This window comes from Marmota marmota, unplaced genomic scaffold (genome assembly GCF_001458135.2).
Source record: "Marmota marmota marmota unplaced genomic scaffold, marMar, whole genome shotgun sequence".
Classification (NCBI taxonomy): Eukaryota; Metazoa; Chordata; class Mammalia; order Rodentia; family Sciuridae; genus Marmota; species Marmota marmota.
The window spans coordinates 3,943,651-3,961,018 of record NW_026000168.1 but is presented as its reverse complement, the minus strand read 5'-3'; the positions used below and the strand labels follow the sequence as shown (position 1 = coordinate 3,961,018).

The window sequence follows — 17,368 nt, the reverse complement described above, 5'->3', positions numbered from 1 at the left end:
TAAACAAATTTTGCTGGCACAATTAACTGTTCATCTGGAATAAACTGAAATCTTAAAATGTGAAAAAATAGCTCCCAGATGGATTAAAGCATAAATGTAGAAAGCAAAATAGTAAATCTTAGACTTCATGTGCAATTCAGAGGTTGAGAAAACATTAACCGAGGTTATAAATCTAGAATATTTTTTAAGAGATAGATTTATTTGGCTACATGAAAAATAAATACTTCAATGGCAAACGGAACCGTAAACAAAGTTGTCGAGATACAGTGGATTTGGAGAGGTGGTTAGGATTTATGTCTAATACACAAAGAGCTCTTCAACTTGATAAGACAAGGCATCTGGCAGAAAAAATGGGTGGAGCACATTTAGATGGGTAATTCACAGGAGAGCAAATCAGATTTCCAATAAACTTACAAAACGCTTGAAGTTTAGCATTAAGGTGCTAATGAGATAACCATGGTGTGTGACAGTTTTATTTTTATGTTGCAATATAACAAATTAACAAAACACACATTCATGTCCTCATGGTTTCCACGTGCAGAAGTCAGGCTGCCTCTGCTGGGTCCTCTGCACAGGGTCTCAGGAGGCTCTAAACTTCTTCAGACAGGTGCTGGCTCCTCTCTGGAGCTTGGGGTCCTCTTCCAGGCTCACACAGTTGCTGACAGAATTCTGTCCCCTGCCGTGGTAGCACAGAAGCCTCCCTCTGCTGCTGGCTATCTGCTGGGGCCACCACAGGCACTTGCTGTAAAGTGTCCCCACAGGCTTCCTCACCACACGTCCTCTTACTTCTTCAAGATGAGCAGGAAAAGCCTGGCTCAGGTCTGCGTATATAAGAGGGCTTTACTGTGGGAGTGACTGCCCCAGCTTTGCTATATTCTTAGAGGCAAGTCACCAGCCCCATCCTGCATGGTTATATGACTCCTTGGAGGGGTCGTGTCATCTTAGGATTTTGCCTCCCATAATTATTGTCAGTCCATTACCCTGGAAATGACTGGGGAGAAATCCGTTATGTTTCCTGCCAGGTGAGATGGGAGGTCTGTATAAGAAAGGGACCTTGTATCCATGACTGGATACAAAGGAAGGGAGAATTACTGTAGCCTTCAAAGTGTTTGCTTTAAGCCAGATAAACTTTTGGATTCAATAAATGTACTCTTGGGAACCTTATGGAAATAAAGCCTCCAATACGCAAGGACATGTGTCAAGGACATTTTTTGCATCATTATTGAGTAGCAGGAAGGCAGGAGGAGGTGACTGGCCATCAGTAGGGGGCGTGGTTGGATAAAACGTAGTCCATCACGGAATCTTCTACTCCACTGCAAAAATGAGCTGTTCCAGGTGACTTAGCAGGTTACCAGCCGTGTTGTGGAGTGGTACCTGCATGTTTGTGTGTCTGTATGTTGTCACCTGGTGTGGAGGGAACCGTGCAGGGATGTGTATTAGATTTTTAATGTAAAGCTTTTCATGAAGCTGAAGGTGGGAAGGAAACTGTTGAAGAGAAGCACCCTCTTCCTGAGTCTGAGGTGTGTGATGGAGTCACATCTGTGCGTTTATGCTACACTGTGTTTATGTGGTAAAAAATAAAACTGATTTACATATGGAAATGTTTCTGTTTCTTTGTATTGAATTTTCAAAATGGATGATGAATATTGTCATAGTGATTTTTATGACTGTTACGTCTTCTGTGGTCCAGATGTATTGTCTTAATATTAAAGTTCGTAACTATGAGTTTAAATGCCTGAAGCACAGAACAGTGGGGGCCTGGAAATGAGGGAAGAGCGGACCCTTAGCGTTTTCTCCTTCAGTGCTACTAGGTCCGGAACAGAAGCCGTGTAAAACCGTGCCGTCTACTGTTGTTTAGCTGTGTAGACTTAAGTAGAAAGAACTCTTATTCCAGTTTCTATATTCAAAGTTCTAATTTTGGTAAATCTTCCACATTGAGGATTTTATAAAACTGAATGAGACTATGATTTTTAAATGTTTTATCTTCTAGTGTCTTTTTCTGAAGAAGAGAAATATCAGCTACGGAAGTTTGTCAATAAATCTTTCCTGCTGGACAAGAGAGCTCGCCGGCAGGTGTGCTACGGCTTAATTGACATTCTTCTGGCGTATTGCTACGAGACCCGCGTCACCGAGGGCGAGAGGAATGTAAGTGTATGTGGGCGCACGCCCCTGCACCAGCTATGCTGGGGACACGCATGGGCGCCTGAGCTCTGTTGGCGAGGGTCCGACCTATCCTGAGGGTCACTCGGTGCCCAAGCATCTGAAAATAATTTGCTTTCACTCATCATTTATAAAGACACTATGGTTGGATAAAATGTTCTCTTTGACGAGAAAGTACTTCAGATTATTAAATCTTGGTGAGTGAGAGCGTTCGGTTATATTTGATAAAATTTACCTTTTTTATTCTCCTGTTTACCTGTTTGAAATTGTGACACCTAACACCTTGGAGAACTTTTCTAGAACACCCTTAACCTCACAGGTATTATCTGGAAGGGCATTTCTTGATCACTGTGAAGTTGACACAGGTGGCACTTTAGTGTTAAGGGGCTTAGCTGAGAGGGACAGAAAAGGAACAAGCGTTTTTTACCTTTAGCTTTTAGTTTCAAAGCCCCTGCTTATTTGCTTTTGTGTTTTGGTATTCTTATTAGTAAGAAATTTTTATTTTATAAGATTTCAAGCAAAGTAAGCAGAAATGTCTAATAGTCTGTGCATTAGTAAAGCAGTCATTTTGAACATTCACACAACACTTCTCAGTTCTTGTATTTGTCGGTTCTACTCAGGTACAAGTTTGAGTAGAGAGATTTGTTTTATTTTCAAATGACTTTGCTTCTAAAACAGATGTTACTCTTTTCTCCAAAACAAAGGTGGAGTCCTCTTGGAATCTCAGGAAACTGAGTGCCACGCTGTGCTGGTTTGAGGTATGGTTCTGGCTGCAGGTTTCAGACTTTTGTTGTTCAGAGCGTTATTTTTCGGTTGTCTTTACTTCACTCTGGGTAATTCAAGCTACTCTGTCTCAGCACGGAAGCTTTGTTTTTCGTCTTTCGTGGTCATGGAGCCGAGTAGGTATTTTGGAAATTGGGGAAGGGAAATGTATCTTGGAGGAAGAAGAGGGTCGTGGTCGGGGGGAGAACGTGGGTGGACTGGAAGCTGGTGTGCAGAGTGGCCGGACCTGGAGCTCAGCACTCGGGAGGTGGACCCCAGGGCCTGCGCAGGCCTTCATGCCTGTGACTTTAGCTCCTCCTCTGAGTGAGTCTGTGAGCTGAGTGTCGCTGTGGCACACGTGGGGACCGAGATCGTACAGCTTAGACAACGCACCCCACGTCCCTCAGTCAGGGTGGCTCAGATGACTCCTGGCGCAGTAATGATTGTTCTCATGTCTGTGTTCTAGAAAATAGATGTGCAGGTCTCACCAGAAATATCAAAGGGTGATATCTTTACAGTTACTAATTTTTAAACAAACTGTTTTACGTGAATTCAGTAATTAAAAGTAGAAGTTTAAAAAAAAAAAAGGATCAGTTTAGACCATTGGTCATCACAGTGACATCAGGTGAGACCCTCATGCTTTGGGATGCCAAGTCAAGGCTGTGTGTGGTGTCACTTTGTTCCCTGAGGAGACAGGACTGTAAGGCATTTCATCAGAGACCCTGATGAGCACGGAAGCTTTGTTTGGCTGTGGACCTGCAGCCTCCAAGGGAGATAGTTAGAAAGATCATCTCCGTGCCCCCGGCTCCCAGGTCTGAGCCTGAGCCTGCAGTGAGGCCTCCGGGTGGCTCTCTCTAGGCTCTCTGCGCTCCTCCGTGGCCACCGTCAGCACGCAGTAGGGGGGCTGGGCTTTGTAATAGTTCTGCCAACGGGTATCTTGAAAGTCGGTGACTAGCCATTTCCTCATGAGGGAATTAAAATCTGCACGAAAATCCACACATTTGTGAGTTTATTTAGAAGTTTTTATTGTTCTGAGATAATTCTGAATTGAGATAATTTTGATTCCCGTGTATTAACAAGCTATGTTAAACGCATAAGTGTTTAGGTTATTGCTAGAGTTATTTAAAGTTCAGAATTCCTTTTAGATAAAAATATTCTTTGTTAAATATTCAGCATATTTGATCAGAGCTTTCGTGGCTGTGAGAGTTAAGATACGTAGAGATTATCTCACTCCCTTAGTCTTAATTTTGTTTTGCAAGTTTTACATGTGATTTCCTTTTTTATATTTACCCAAACCAATTTAAAAACAATTTTGTAGAAAATTTCCTTCAATTTTTGTTTGTTTACAGGGGTTCTGGGGATTGAACTTGGGACCTCAACACTGTAGCGCCTATTTCTAGAGTTTTCAGTGGGTTTCGAGTTGCTAATGGTATCAGTTTGTTACCTTTTAAGATAAAACATTTTTTCAGAAATCACCAGCCCAGTCTTTTTTATCAGTGAAAGCAGATTACTGAGGTAAATCACAGGTGCCACTCAGGCCCCAAGGAGAAATAAAGACACCCAGGAGGGCAGAGACTGTGGCCAAGCTTCACTCAAGTGCTCCTCATCCTGGATCTTTGCCATCTTAGAACAAGACAGAGGACGTAGCGCATACCAGTTAAAAATATCCTTCATGTGCACTTGCATTTTGTTAGTGCCACGTGTTTTAGATTTTTATTTGTAATTCTGGAGACTCTTTAAAAACTTTCCTGCTACATAAGTGATTTTTAAGGAGCATTTGTGATATGTTGATATAGCATGAGAGATTACGAAGACTGCAGTAAAATATTGTGAACTGTACAAAAAGAATCTCATTTCCTGGCTCTCCTTTCTCTTGTACTTTACTTCATGATGACCCGGTTCACAGTGTTTGATTGAGAATGGTTTCCTGTTTCATTGCATGCTTTTGTTGGTAACACTTTATGGAAATGACTGCTGATTAAAATGGCATTTCACAGACTTGGAACGATATTCATGAAATCCTGGTGTCTTTTGGAAGGAGAGTTTTGTGCTACCCACTTTATCGCCATTTCAAGCTGGTGACAAAGGCCTACAGAGATGTAATAAAGATCTTGCAGCTAGGTAAGATATCGGGCTTCCAAATTTGGGAGTGGGAGAGTCGTGAGTTTTTAGGGTGTGAAGAATCATGTTTTTTGCTTTTGCCTGTATGTAAGTGATAATAGTTAAAATAGAGTGTCGCCTTCCCCAGGGGTATGAAGTAGTTGTCCCTCTGCATAGACACACACTCCCCTGGAGGCCTGGTGTTCTTCTCCAAGAGTAGAGGGTAGGACAGAGCATGCAGTGTTGCAAACCAGCTCGCCCTGCGGTGGGTAATGGGTTCAGTATTCCTCGGAGGCCTGTGGTGGACTGTGGGCCTGACAGTAACTGCCTGCGCAGTGAGGGCTAGCGCTGTGTCAGAGATGATTCGCGAGTGGCTCGAGGCAGTGAGAAGAGCTCGTTGGGCAAGTGCAGGGACCATTTGGGAGCACTTGTCACCTAGACTTGGGAGGTCGGGAGGGATTTCCAGAGAAAAGTACATCTACTGGGATGACTTTGCTGCTAAATTCAGCCTGAGAAGACAGATACCACTAGCTGGAAGGATATGCAAGCTTCCAGGCTCCGAAACAAATCCCAAAGCACGTTAAGGTGTAGTTGCCAAGATAATGACTTCGGAGGGTGGCATCTGTGTGTGTGTGATCAGCAGTATGTCCATGCAGAAGTCACTGTAGGGCGTCATAGTCCTTCTCAGATGTCCCCCTGCAGAGTCTTGTCCTTCTGCTCTTAGATACAAGTGTTTCTGGGAGCCTCGTTCTCAGACTTGAGGATAGAGGGCAAGAAGGGAGTCCCTGCTTGGGGATCCAGGTGCTGGCTTGGCTCAGAGGGCAGACTCTTGTCGCCAGTGGTTGTGCTTCTCCTGTGAGGTTCTCTGTCCTCTGTGTGACCTGGAGTTGTCTTGCCCTGGGGGAGAAAGGCGTGTCTGAAGAAGATCCTCTTAAAGTAGATAATAATTGTAAAAATGAATCATAGTTAAATGAAAGAAGCCTTTTGAGTCATCTAGTTAGATTAGACTATTTCGAAAGATTGTTGATTATAGGATAAAAGAGCTAATATCATTGAGAAATCAATCTTCTTCACCAGTGGGAGGAAAATCTGCCTCTTTTTTTTTTTAATATATTATTTCTTCTTGCCTTTTGTCCAAGATAGTTCTTGTATTTCTAAAATCACCTTGAAAATCAATCTACTATAAAGAATGATTGTAGGGTTTGAGCCGCACATCACAATTAATTGTTTTGTAAGTCATGCTAGATTATCTGGGCATGATTCATAGATTTAAACCACAAGAACTCCTAGATTTAAGCAGTATGTGATTATCCTGTTACGTCATGGCTTCCGGAGCAGAGCCAGCGAGAGCTGTGTGTGGCTGCACCCACACTGAGGCTCACTTGCTTGCTCTCACTTGCTCCACACTGAGGCTCACTTGCTTGCTCTCCTACATAGAAACTGTTACTTGTTTCTTTTTATTCTGGGAAATAATCCAGTTCTCTGGTTTTTTTATTTGAGAAGTAATCAGTTCTTTGATTGCATAACTGAAAAATAAACTTGATTGCCTTGACTTACACTCTAATCAATTATTCAAACAGTTTTAGTAGGTCAGAATTGAAATTGAGACTTAACTTCTCGTCATTGTCACTCTGATAAGAAGTAGTTTTATTGGCAGTATTGTGATAGCAGCAGGAAACTTGAAAATAACACCCATGGGCTTCGCTCCTGGGACTGCGTCAGAGCCCCCTGTAGACAGGTGCGGGGTGCTGTGGCTCATTTGGGCTGTGGTTGGTTAGTGCCAGACACAGGACTGGACAGGACTGGACTGTCTCGAGTTCACACCGTGAGACTCAAGGATGCTAGGGTCCTGGTGATGGTTGTGATCTTGAGGTAGCACAGGGACACCGGTGTTGTCACTCTAGACTCGTTTGCACGGACACCCATAAGTAAGTGAAGGTGGCTCTGCTGTGGCATTTAGTGTCACCCTGGAATGCGTTGGTGCCTGCAGGTGGTTCGCAGCGCAGCCCCAGCATTCCGCTTCTTTCACACAGGCCAGCGTGGTGCTTCCACAGTGGGGACAAGAACGTGGATAACTCGCCCCCCAAGAGATGTACATCTCGAGTGAGCTTCCCAAATCCCCAGAAGGCTTTGGCATCTGCAGAACCTTCACTGTAACGGAGGGGCTGCAGCCGCAGTCTGCCCGGAGCCCAGCCTTGGCTCCATCTGACTCACACGGCCATTGTGAATACCCTTTCTTAGACCTCTGGCCTGTTAGGTCTGTGCACCTGCCCACCCTCCCTCCCTCTTCCAGAAGGTGGTGCTTATCCCTTGAAGTTTCCCAGTGTTGATCCTGATTCTTTAGGGCAGGAAATCCGGCTTTGCCCCTAAGTACCGCTTAGTGCTAGCACTGGACCTTGCCCACGGCGCTGCGGTCCCTCCAGCTGTCAGCTTTCAGCCCGCGACTCCCCCTTCATCTTCAGCTCCCCCCTTTCTCCTTCTGTCCCTGTCTCCTAGCAGCCTTCACGACCTCCTCCTCGCTCCATGCGTCTGGGAAGGGAGAGGTGGAATCCCTCGGGAGGCACCTTGAGCTGCATTAGTCACCTGGGAATAACAGGAGAAGGGATGGGAAGAGCTCTCTGGTGCACTTCAGAAGTCCCTCAGAGGGATGAGCCTCAGCTTCACGCTTGGCCACAGGTCACGTGTGCAGGTCACTGAGTGCTCGTGTGTGCCTCACGGCCCAGAATCGGCTTCCTCTGGCTCACGGCAGATCATGCCGACTTCACTCTGCGAAGACCCTTCCTGGACGTTTGGCTGCCCCGGGTTTACGAAGGGGTCCTCACGTGCTTCTGTGAGGAGGCCGAGGGTGATGAGGGGGGAAGCTCTTCAGGCTCGGTCTTCCTCCCATTCCCCTTGGAGGCCGTTTGTCGTCCTGCCCCCGTGGGTGGAAGAGTTGTGACGCCGGGTCTCCTATAATATATACCCAGTAACTTTTTTCTGTCACTTTAGATAGCAAACAAGTCTTCTCATCCCTTCTAGTTGCAAGAGGAGTCTAACTTCAGTACTTACAATGCTCACTTTGAACTTACTTAAAAAGCCCCCCTGGCTTCCACCGCCTTGGTCCAGCTGCTGGGAAGCCGCAGGGAGCAGGTGGCCCCATTGCTGCTCCTGTCCCAGAAGGACCCCTGGCTCCCAGAGCAGCCCCTCCCGGAGCCACCCTGGCTGCTCTTTGCTACTGTACCAGGAACTGCGGAGGCCAACCTCAGACTCGATGTAGTTTCATTTATAACAATTTCCATGGAGATGCGGCCCAGACTTGGGTTGGAGCTGGGTCAAACCCAGGCTGCGCCATCTAGAGCACAGACAGTGGCCCTGGGCTACTGACGTGGCTTCCCGGACACTCTTTTCTCCCTGCCCCTCAGGGTCACGGTACACGGGAAACGTGATGAGGAGGCAGCGAGGAGCTGGACCCAGTGGTGGCACACAGAAAGAAGCCTGCCCCAGGCTGGCACTGCTCACTGTACCGGCTTGTTAGGAAGCTGTAGTTTTCTGTCTGTCCTCTCTGTTGTCCAGGCTGGTGGGAACCTGACTTCCGCAGACACGTGGAGTCTGGCCACTAGCAGCCCCAGGTAGGGAAGCCACCCCTAGGCGTCTGGCTTGACTTCAGACAGCCAGTAGCCCTCCGGTCAGCCGATCCCCGAGCTCAGTAATAGCCAGCTTCTCAGCAGTGACTGCTTCCTAACCCTTCCATAGCTAGAACTTGACCAGTGTGAAAGAAAGGAAGGGTCAGGGTACCAAGCACAGGGCTAGCTGTTGATCTTCTTTACGAAAAACGGATGTGCAGGAAATTGAGGTCTGGTAAGTTCCTTGCAGGAGCTCCAGATGCTGCTGAGGCCTTGACGGGGATTTCTGTTTAATGTTTACACTCTATTTATTCCAGTCAGCTTAGCAAACACTCAAGAAAATGGAACTGTAGAGGGGATAACATACAACTAGACTAGCCAGGCAGAAGTCTAAGATTGTCCAGTATTGATATTCATCTTTATTTAATTTTCATGCATTCCTGGCTTGGGACGTTCTGAGGAATTGTTACGCCTTTCAACTTTTCCTCTTTAGACGCACCTGTGGCACTGTCCTCGGTTCACCCAGCAGGCCCCTGCTGGCTTGCCGTACTGAACTGGATCCTGGACCAGCAGTAGTTCTAATGGGGGGGGGGCACAGAATCATGCTGCAGGTTTAAAGAATAATTTCTTTTTTTACTTGTAGTAAGAAACTCAGAGGAGAAATATGGGGAGTGAAAGGGTAAGCCATGGAACCTGATGGGCTTAAAGCATTTGAGACACGTAGCCACCTACAGAGGGGACCCTGTGCTTTATCTGACTTCCTCTAGAGTGCGTGTTGCCTGGCTGACGAGCTCATCTGTTAATTGGCTCACCCCACGGTGTGTGGGATGATCACGTACTCAGCAGCCATTCTGTGCAGGGCGCCCAGGAAGTTAGAGCAGTAGCAAGGAATTGACCAGGTGGATGGTATTGGACACACGGAACCTGAGCACTAGCAGGGACACTTGAGATGGCAGTCACTAGCCAAATACCTCGCAGACCAGGGGGGTGTTGTAAAGAAAGGATGACTAAGTGGCTCACAGAGGGGGAGGTGGGTTTCCCTGGAGGGCAGGGAGTGCTTTGCAGGGTAAGGGATTGGAATTGGGGTTGGGGAAGCATGATGCTGGGTCACGGAAGATGCAGGGCAGTGTGGTCATTGTCATAAAGAGCGTGAGGAAGCCCAGAGCAGTGCGGTTTTTTTCAACAAAATTTATCTTTTGGAACCAGTTGATGGAAAGCCGTATGCCTTCCGATCTGAGCTTTTTGCCCTGCATCCTCTACACTCGTTGGTAGTCCCTGGTCGTTTAGAATTATGTCTGCTGCTTTAATGTTATCACTGAACTCCCAGCTCCCCGGCAGGTGACGGTCCTTGTTCCTGTTCCTTCCTCCTGTTCTAAGTTGGTTTGAGCTTTTTATTTCCTAATGAATCCCCTAGAGCAGTTACTTTTCTAAGGTGGAACAGTCGTGGCATTTCAGTAAATTCAAAATGGGTGAGATTAAGTCCAACAGTGAAGCAGGGCTTCTCCCAGTGTAGCCGACCGTCACACGCAGACAGCCCCGGGAAGGACAGCTGCTGCAGGTGATGGGACGGGGACTGCCACCGGCCACCGGGTCTCGGGGTTCTGTCCTCGGCAGAGCAGGGTGCCGGCCTGTGTTCTGAATGTCTTCAGTGGCACATTTTCCCCCCTTAGAAGCCACATACCCTCAGTGCGGGTGGGTTTGCCCTTGTCCAGGCACAGGAGGGTGTTGCCTGTGAGCGAGAGGGGAGAGCCAGGTCCTAGTCACCCACAGAGCCCCAGGAGGCCTGCCAGCTGGGGACGTCGTCAGCCACAGACGCCCAGGTTGCTCTCCTGGCAGGTTTGGGGCTATATTTATATACATATAAGTCTCTTTTTGTTGCATGAATGCACTATAGGCTGCAGCATTTTCTGCATGGTTTATATCTATAATAAATTACCTTTTAATTGCCACAAATGATTAACAGCTTATGGTTATTCAACTACAAAAAAAATTTCTTAGAGTATTTTTAATGTCAGTATTCTTTGAAAATTTGAGTTAAATAGTAATACCTACAGGGGTGGTGATGGCACAAAATAAGCTGATTCCTTATGCTTTAATAAAGTTTGCATTCTACTTCTGTACTATTTAGGGTAGGTTTTATTTCTGCAGTTTGTGAGCTGAGCAGTGCAGGAATTTTAGGAGGTTAGTTTTTTAAGTCAGGTGTTTTTTTGTTTGTTTGTTTTAATTTGATCTTTTGTAATGGTGATTCAACCCAGGGGTACTTTACTACTGAGCTATATCCCCAGCCCTTTTAATTTTTTTAATTTTGAAACAGGGTCTCGCTAAATTGCAGAGGCTGCCTTTAATTTGTGATCCTCCTGCCTCAGCCTTCTGAGTTGCTGGGATGACAGGCATGCTTCATTACTCCTAGGTTAAAGTCAGTTTTGAGATCTTTCTTTTTAGGAAATAATTTTCTGCCTACTTTGTTTAAGTGAAAAGATAAAGGCATGAAATTCTATATGTTTAAGACAAATTTGGGGGAATAAAGAAAGAAATCTTTTATTCAACATTAGTGGATCAAAGTTCTGTTGTATATTAATATTGGGACCTGAGTAATATTTTATGTGTTATGTGGAGAACATGTACGAATTAATATACAATTTGGAGTTTCTTTAAGAAATTAATACTGAAAATGTGGCAAGTAACAGACATGTATTTATTCAGCAGACATGAATGGGTCTGTTCTCTGCGAGGCATTATAATAGAATCAGTGAAGAGTTCATAAGGGTGTGCATGTCTTGGTCTCGGCTCATGGAGTCTGTTGTGGAACAGGAATGAAAGTACGAAAGATAAGATACAAAACACTATTGTAAGACACAAAGCAGACAGTCCCTTAAGAAAGCACTGTACTTGCCCCCACTAGTCCAAATCCACCTCTGGCCCTTGGACGAAGAATTCAGTGGTTAAAAGGAAAAGAGTGTTTTGTAACCCATGAAGTTATGTGTGGTTTGTACATTAGCGCCCATAAATAAAGTTTTATTGGGATACAGTCATGCTCGTTCACGTGCGTACTGTCTGTGGCTGCTTTGTGGTTTAACAGCAGGGTTCCAACAAGTACTACCTGGCCTTCAGAGCTAAAGTCCTCCCCTTCCAGCCTCGTCTCAAGTGGATGCGCAGGTCAGTGCAGCAGTTTCCGCTGTCCACCCCATCGTGAGCCATGGCTGGCCCTGCTGCTCACAATTAGGAGGTGCATGCTCAGGAGCCTACTGGCCGCCTGAGCACAGGAGTGAGGAGCCCAGCTGAACTGGGGGCGCGGCCCAGCTGGGCCTGTGGTGCCAGTTCAGTTTGATTTTTCTTTTCCCCCTTGGGGGTGGGGGTGTGGCTAAAGAAGCAGAAGTAGTGGTCCTTGGTGTGGGCGTCTGATAAAGGAAGAGGCTGTAAACGGCCGATAAGAGCCCTAGCCCAACTGAGCCTGTGTCGGTGGGACCACCCTGCTCTGTGTCTGCTCTGGAGCCTCTGCTCTCACACCCTCGTGGACCTGCCGGTTTCCAGCCGCAGCAAGGGCTGCACTAGGGCTCTGCTCCTCCGGGCCCAGCGTGCGCCCACGTCTCAGCCCTGTGCAGGACCCGGGATGAGGTCAGGGGACCACGGGGTACCTTCCCGCGTCTCAGGTAGCTCATGCAGGAAAGCCGTGGGAAAGCCCAGGAGGGTGGAGAGGGTGGGCCGTGGAGCTCTAGGACCACTCCTGGCTCTGCTCCAGGAGGAGCTGTGTGTGCAGGGGGTGCCAAGAGGAAGCCGACGGCACAGGCTGCTGAGTGAGGTGCCAGCAGCACCTGGCACCTTTCCAGTGTTTGGGAAAGTGGGGGAGTGGTACTGCCACAGGAGGCACTAGGTAGAGAGGGGTAACCGGTTCTGTGTCCAGGGCGCAGCACCTCTGCCCATCTGTCTGGGGGCCTGGCTAGAGAAGAGAGGTGGGAAAGATGGCCCTGTGCCCCCAGGCGCTCGCCAAGGAGATGGGGCCTTAGGGGAGGTCCACCAGCGTGTGTCACCTGTTGACGGACCCATGGAGCCCAGTCCATCTGGCAGCGGCACTTAGCATGGAGGTGAGGCTGGTGGCACGTTGAAGGGAGCAGACACTCCTGTCGGGACCTGAGGTAGCCGAGGACAGGCAGTGTGGCCTGGAGGAGGAAGACACGGTGGACAGATGCCTAACAGGTAGCAGGCTGGAGGCAGGACGGGAGTGCCAGGATCCTGGGTCCCATGAGACCTCTGTCCTCGTTCCCCTTGCCACATGTGTGAACACCCGCGTGCTCACTGTCTCATTCTAAGTCCCAGTGAGTTCTGAAGAACTGCCTCTCCTTTTGCCCCGTGGGAGCAGACTCAGCTAAGTCCAGACAGGCGCCTGCAGGCTCCGGCTGCACAGCTGGATTTTAAAGACAGGCTTAGATTGTCGACTTCTGAGCCTTCCTACCTTTTTACGTACTGTGTAAATGGGGATTTTTTTGCGTGTTCTGCCTTGACCTTGGATGCCTCCCTGCCAACGGTCTAAGGAAGCTGAAATTAGACATGCTGCCATTAGGTAATTTTCTTTTCTTTTTCTTTTTTGGTGCTGAGGATTGAACCAAGGGGCACTTAACTGCTGAGCCACATCCCCATTCTATTTTATGTTTTATCTGGAGACAGGGTCTCACTTAGCCTCGCTAAGTTGCTGAGGTTAGCTTTGAACCCGCAGTCCTCCTGCTTCAGCCCCTGAGAAGCTGAGATCACAGGCGTGGGCCACTACACCTGGCACAAGCACTGCTTTGACAGGTGGCCCAGGAGGAGGCTGGAGTTGGTGTCAGGGCTGTCCTTCCAGACCAGCGGATCCTACAGGGACTGCTACTGCAGAAAAGGCAAAAAGCAGCCTTGGGTTCCGTTTCCTTTTTTGGTGGGGGTGGGGTGGGTACCAGGGATTGAACTCAGACACTTGACCGCTGAGCCACATCCCAGCCCATTTTTAAATTTTATTTAGAGACAGGGTCTCACTGAGTTGCTTAGGGCCTCACTTTTGTAGAGGCTGCTTTGAACTCGTCATCCTCCTGTTTCAGCCTCCCGAGGATTACATTTCTTATTTGAACTTTCATGATGCAGAGATGTGAGAAAGTCGGACAGCCACGTTCTTTCGGGGGTAAATATCATAAGGGAAGGAGTCATGGAACTTCTGCTCTGCCTGTGTCACAATGCAGTAACCGATAGCAAGTCCTCAGAGCACAAGTGACATGACCAGTGCCTGTTATCCGAGCAGTTTGGCCAAGTACATTCGGAGTGAGGCATGTCCTCTGGGGTAGATTAACCCACACTTTATTGAACAAGATCACACAATTACAGGACAATGTTCTGGACCAGGGAGGAAGGATGGACTGTCATGTCCCTTCAGCTCAGAAGGTGGTGGACGCTGACCCTGTGTGTATTGCACAGCGGCTGCAGGTCACGCGTCCCTGGTTTCCAGTCCTGGCTGTGATCTGGGCCAGCTCCTTCAAAGTCTCCATACTCATCGTCCTCCCAGGCCTGATGACGTAACGGACGTGAAGTGCTCTCTGCAGGACACTGGGTCGCCACTGCCTGCTGTCACAGGGACCCCACGCCAGCCTGGGGAGAATTGGAACTCTGTTCCCAGAAGTAGTGGCCAATTGAGACCTGGGTGGTAGCTTGGGATTGGTTGAGGTTGTTGATTCTAAGCAAAGGGAGCATCTACACAGGCTGTTTGCTTCATGTTAATTTTATCTGTGAATATAGGAATAATAAATATGATCTTAATAACACAGGAGTACTTTTTCAGTTGCTATAAGACTAAACTAGTCCTTAAAATAGTAACTCATTGCTTGAAGTATGTGTTTCTTCTTACAACTCAGAAATGTAAAAACTTGAACAGCATCTGAGAAATTTGAGAATTTTAAAATTACACAGATGGAGAAGCTTTTTTTTCCCCCTTTCTTTTTTTTGGGTACTGGGCCACACCCCCAGCCCTGAGAAGCTTTTTTTTTTTAATGCTGACTTTAACATGTGTATCTGTGTTACTCATTGGGGACTTGATTTTATTCTCTGACCTAATGCAGCCTGATGCTACAGTGGGCTACCTGCTTTGATTCTCTTAATTTTAATTAATTTGACACAATGTTTCTAGCTTATCCCTTTTACAGTCGAATGGTATATGAAAATTAATGTTAAATAGTCCTTAGAGACTGTTTTGGTCATAAGTTCTCATCAGAACCCAGGAGTCCAGCAAGGTGTCTAAGTTACGTATGTGAAGATGATGGTGAGATCGGCCTTCATTCTGAGGTGATTTTATAAGTAAGGACCACGCTGTTTTCCTTCAGGTCTTTAGAATAACCACCTCCCTTCCCTCGGCCTCCTCGGCCTCTCCTCTTGTGCAGTTCCGAGCTGCCAGGGCGGAACGCGGTCCCAGGGCCCGGCGCCGGCTGCCGTGGGTGCCAGCATTGCAGAGAGATGTGGAGCTGGTGGCGGGCACGCCTCCTCCTGAGCTGGCTTTCAGCCAGCTGAAACATCCAGTGCCCTGATCATCTTGTGGGGATGGGAGCCATTTCTTAAGTGCCTCCAACCAGGAGCCGGTCTGTCGGGCGGTGACTGCCAAGCCTGGTCTGCTGAGAGGACTTTGGGTAGCCAAAGGATGGCCGTTGACTGCAGCTGCGACTCGTATTCATGTTGAGGCGTGTGACCCTGCCTGCGGTGCCGCGTCTGCCCAGGCAGGGAAGCGCGCTGCGTTGACCTCACCTTCCTGTGACAGCAGAGCCAGAGGCTGTGTGCACCCCTGTGAACCGCCCCCGGCTTTCAGGGACGCAGTGTCTCCTAATGTGTGGTCATTACGTTTCCACGTGTTATTGTTACGATCCTTTCCTGAAGTCAGCCGTCTGTGCCTCTTGTCACTTACAACACCAGGGTGCTAGTGTAAGTGCCCTCCTCAGGGAGTCTGAGGGAGCCACTCCTGTGCCACTCCTGGGGGCTGGAGGCCTGCAGTGAGAAGACCTGCCCTGCTGTCTCCATAGGTGCCTCCTTTTTTGCTGCCTTGGACCAGGCAGTGAGCTACCTGAAAATGTCACTTTCCTGCAGTGCCTTTGAGCAGAAATAACTGTCTTAGATTTGGGCCTTAGCAGTTTCTTATGCTCCCAGGACGTGTGACAAGCTCGTCACTAGATAAAGCCCGTTGGGATCCAGGGACTGGGGGGTCCTCCAAGGCTTCTGGCACTGGTCAGGGGACAGCCCAGAAGAGGGCCAGCTCTTCCTTGGCCAATAGCTGCTGGATGAGTGGAGAAGGCCTGGGGACCTGCTGGGGCAGTCAGTGCAGAGGACAGAACCCCACCCTCCTCTCCCCACCCCCACAACCTTGGGGCACCCTGGCTGTGACGCGGCAGGCCCCTGTGGAGATGGAGTCAGACCACAGAGCAAGGCAGGTGCAGGGCGGGTGGTTCAGAGTCTTGCTCCAGGTTGTCAGCTGCCAGTCCCCTGGTTATCTCTTACTGTGTCTGTCACCAAGATGCTGAGAGCACGGTTCACCAGCTGCTCAGGAGGCAGAGGCAGGAAGGGTGCATGAGCCCAGGAGTTCTGGACCAAACCCTCTCGGAAATACATACACAGATACATAAACGAAGTGATTTTAAATGCGGATCAAAGTTTGTAACGATTACTCAGTCACTGTTTCAGGGTCGGCTTCGTAGTGGAGCACGTCCTGAGTTTTGCCAAACTCTTTCTTGAGGATGATTGCGCAAATAAGGGGGAACGTTGAAGGATGGCCGGCTGCCCTCCCCTTGCAGGAGGGAGGGGGAGGGGCGGTGCCCGGCTCTCGAGCTTGCTCAGTGACCTTTGAGGCAGGTGCTGTTGATCCCTATTGTCTGGGCACGTGCACGTTTAGGATTTCTAATGTCTGTTTTTCATTTTTGAAGAAATAGGGATCAGAACATGCACATACAATGCAATGTTTTTACTTTAAAAAATATTTTCTTTCTTTTTTTTTGCTGTGCTGGGGATTGAACCCAGAGGTGCTCTACCACTAGGCCCCATCCCCAGCCTGTTTTTATTTTGAGACAGGGCCTTGCTAAGTTGCTGAGTATAGCCTTAACTTGGGATCCTCCTGCCTCAGCCTCCCGAGTTGCTGGGATTACAGGCATGCGCTACCGCATCTAGTTTATTTCTTGTTTTTTGTTATTTGATATTTCCCTTTATCTTAACGTTTCTTTTCACTGTTAGTACTTCACTCTTAGGGGGGAGAGTTGAACTTGTGAGGCTCTTAGCAGGAGTGAATCTGCTGAATGCAGGTCTGTAATTCGCTGGGCCGAGGGTCCTATGAATGAGTGACGTTAGCACCACTCTGCTCTCCATGAAACTCTGAGGCAGGGTCTGTCCTCAGTGCCCACGCCGGAGCTGAGGCCTCTCCCCACGCTCTGCCAGCTGCGTCGCTTCTCCTCCTGTTGCAGTCAAGGGACACGGTCAAGGGAGGAGGTTATCATGAAGCTAAGCTTTGCTCTGCACCTCTCCTCCCAAAAGGAGAGAGGGAGGAAGCTGGCCAGAGGGAAAGCAGTGTGCCCGCGCCTGCTGTGCTGGGATCCTCTCTGAGCCGCTGTGTGTCTGAATGGGACAGGGGCTCAGGAGGTGCGGGGAAGGGCATGTCCAAGAAGGATCGCCAGGGCCAGTGGAGAAGCGCCTGGGAGGGTGTGGCTGGGTGGCCTGTGACCCCATCCCTCTCGTGGCGCTTGATGGCAGGCCTGGGCCGC

The 17,368-nt window shown here is 48.4% G+C and overlaps 1 protein-coding gene across 2 annotated transcripts in view; it reads left to right on the top strand.

Moving 5' to 3' along the window:
• Shq1 (SHQ1, H/ACA ribonucleoprotein assembly factor) overlaps positions 1 to 17,368 on the top strand; it is a 65,971-nt gene that overhangs the window by 22,200 nt on the left and 26,403 nt on the right. For both annotated transcript variants that reach the window (XM_015494930.2, XM_048787009.1), the window contains exons 7-9: positions 1,991 to 2,145; positions 2,865 to 2,918; positions 4,920 to 5,043. In XM_015494930.2, coding sequence (XP_015350416.1) covers positions 1,991 to 2,145; positions 2,865 to 2,918; positions 4,920 to 5,043 — 333 coding nt within the window. The remainder of the gene's footprint in view (positions 1 to 1,990; positions 2,146 to 2,864; positions 2,919 to 4,919; positions 5,044 to 17,368) is intronic.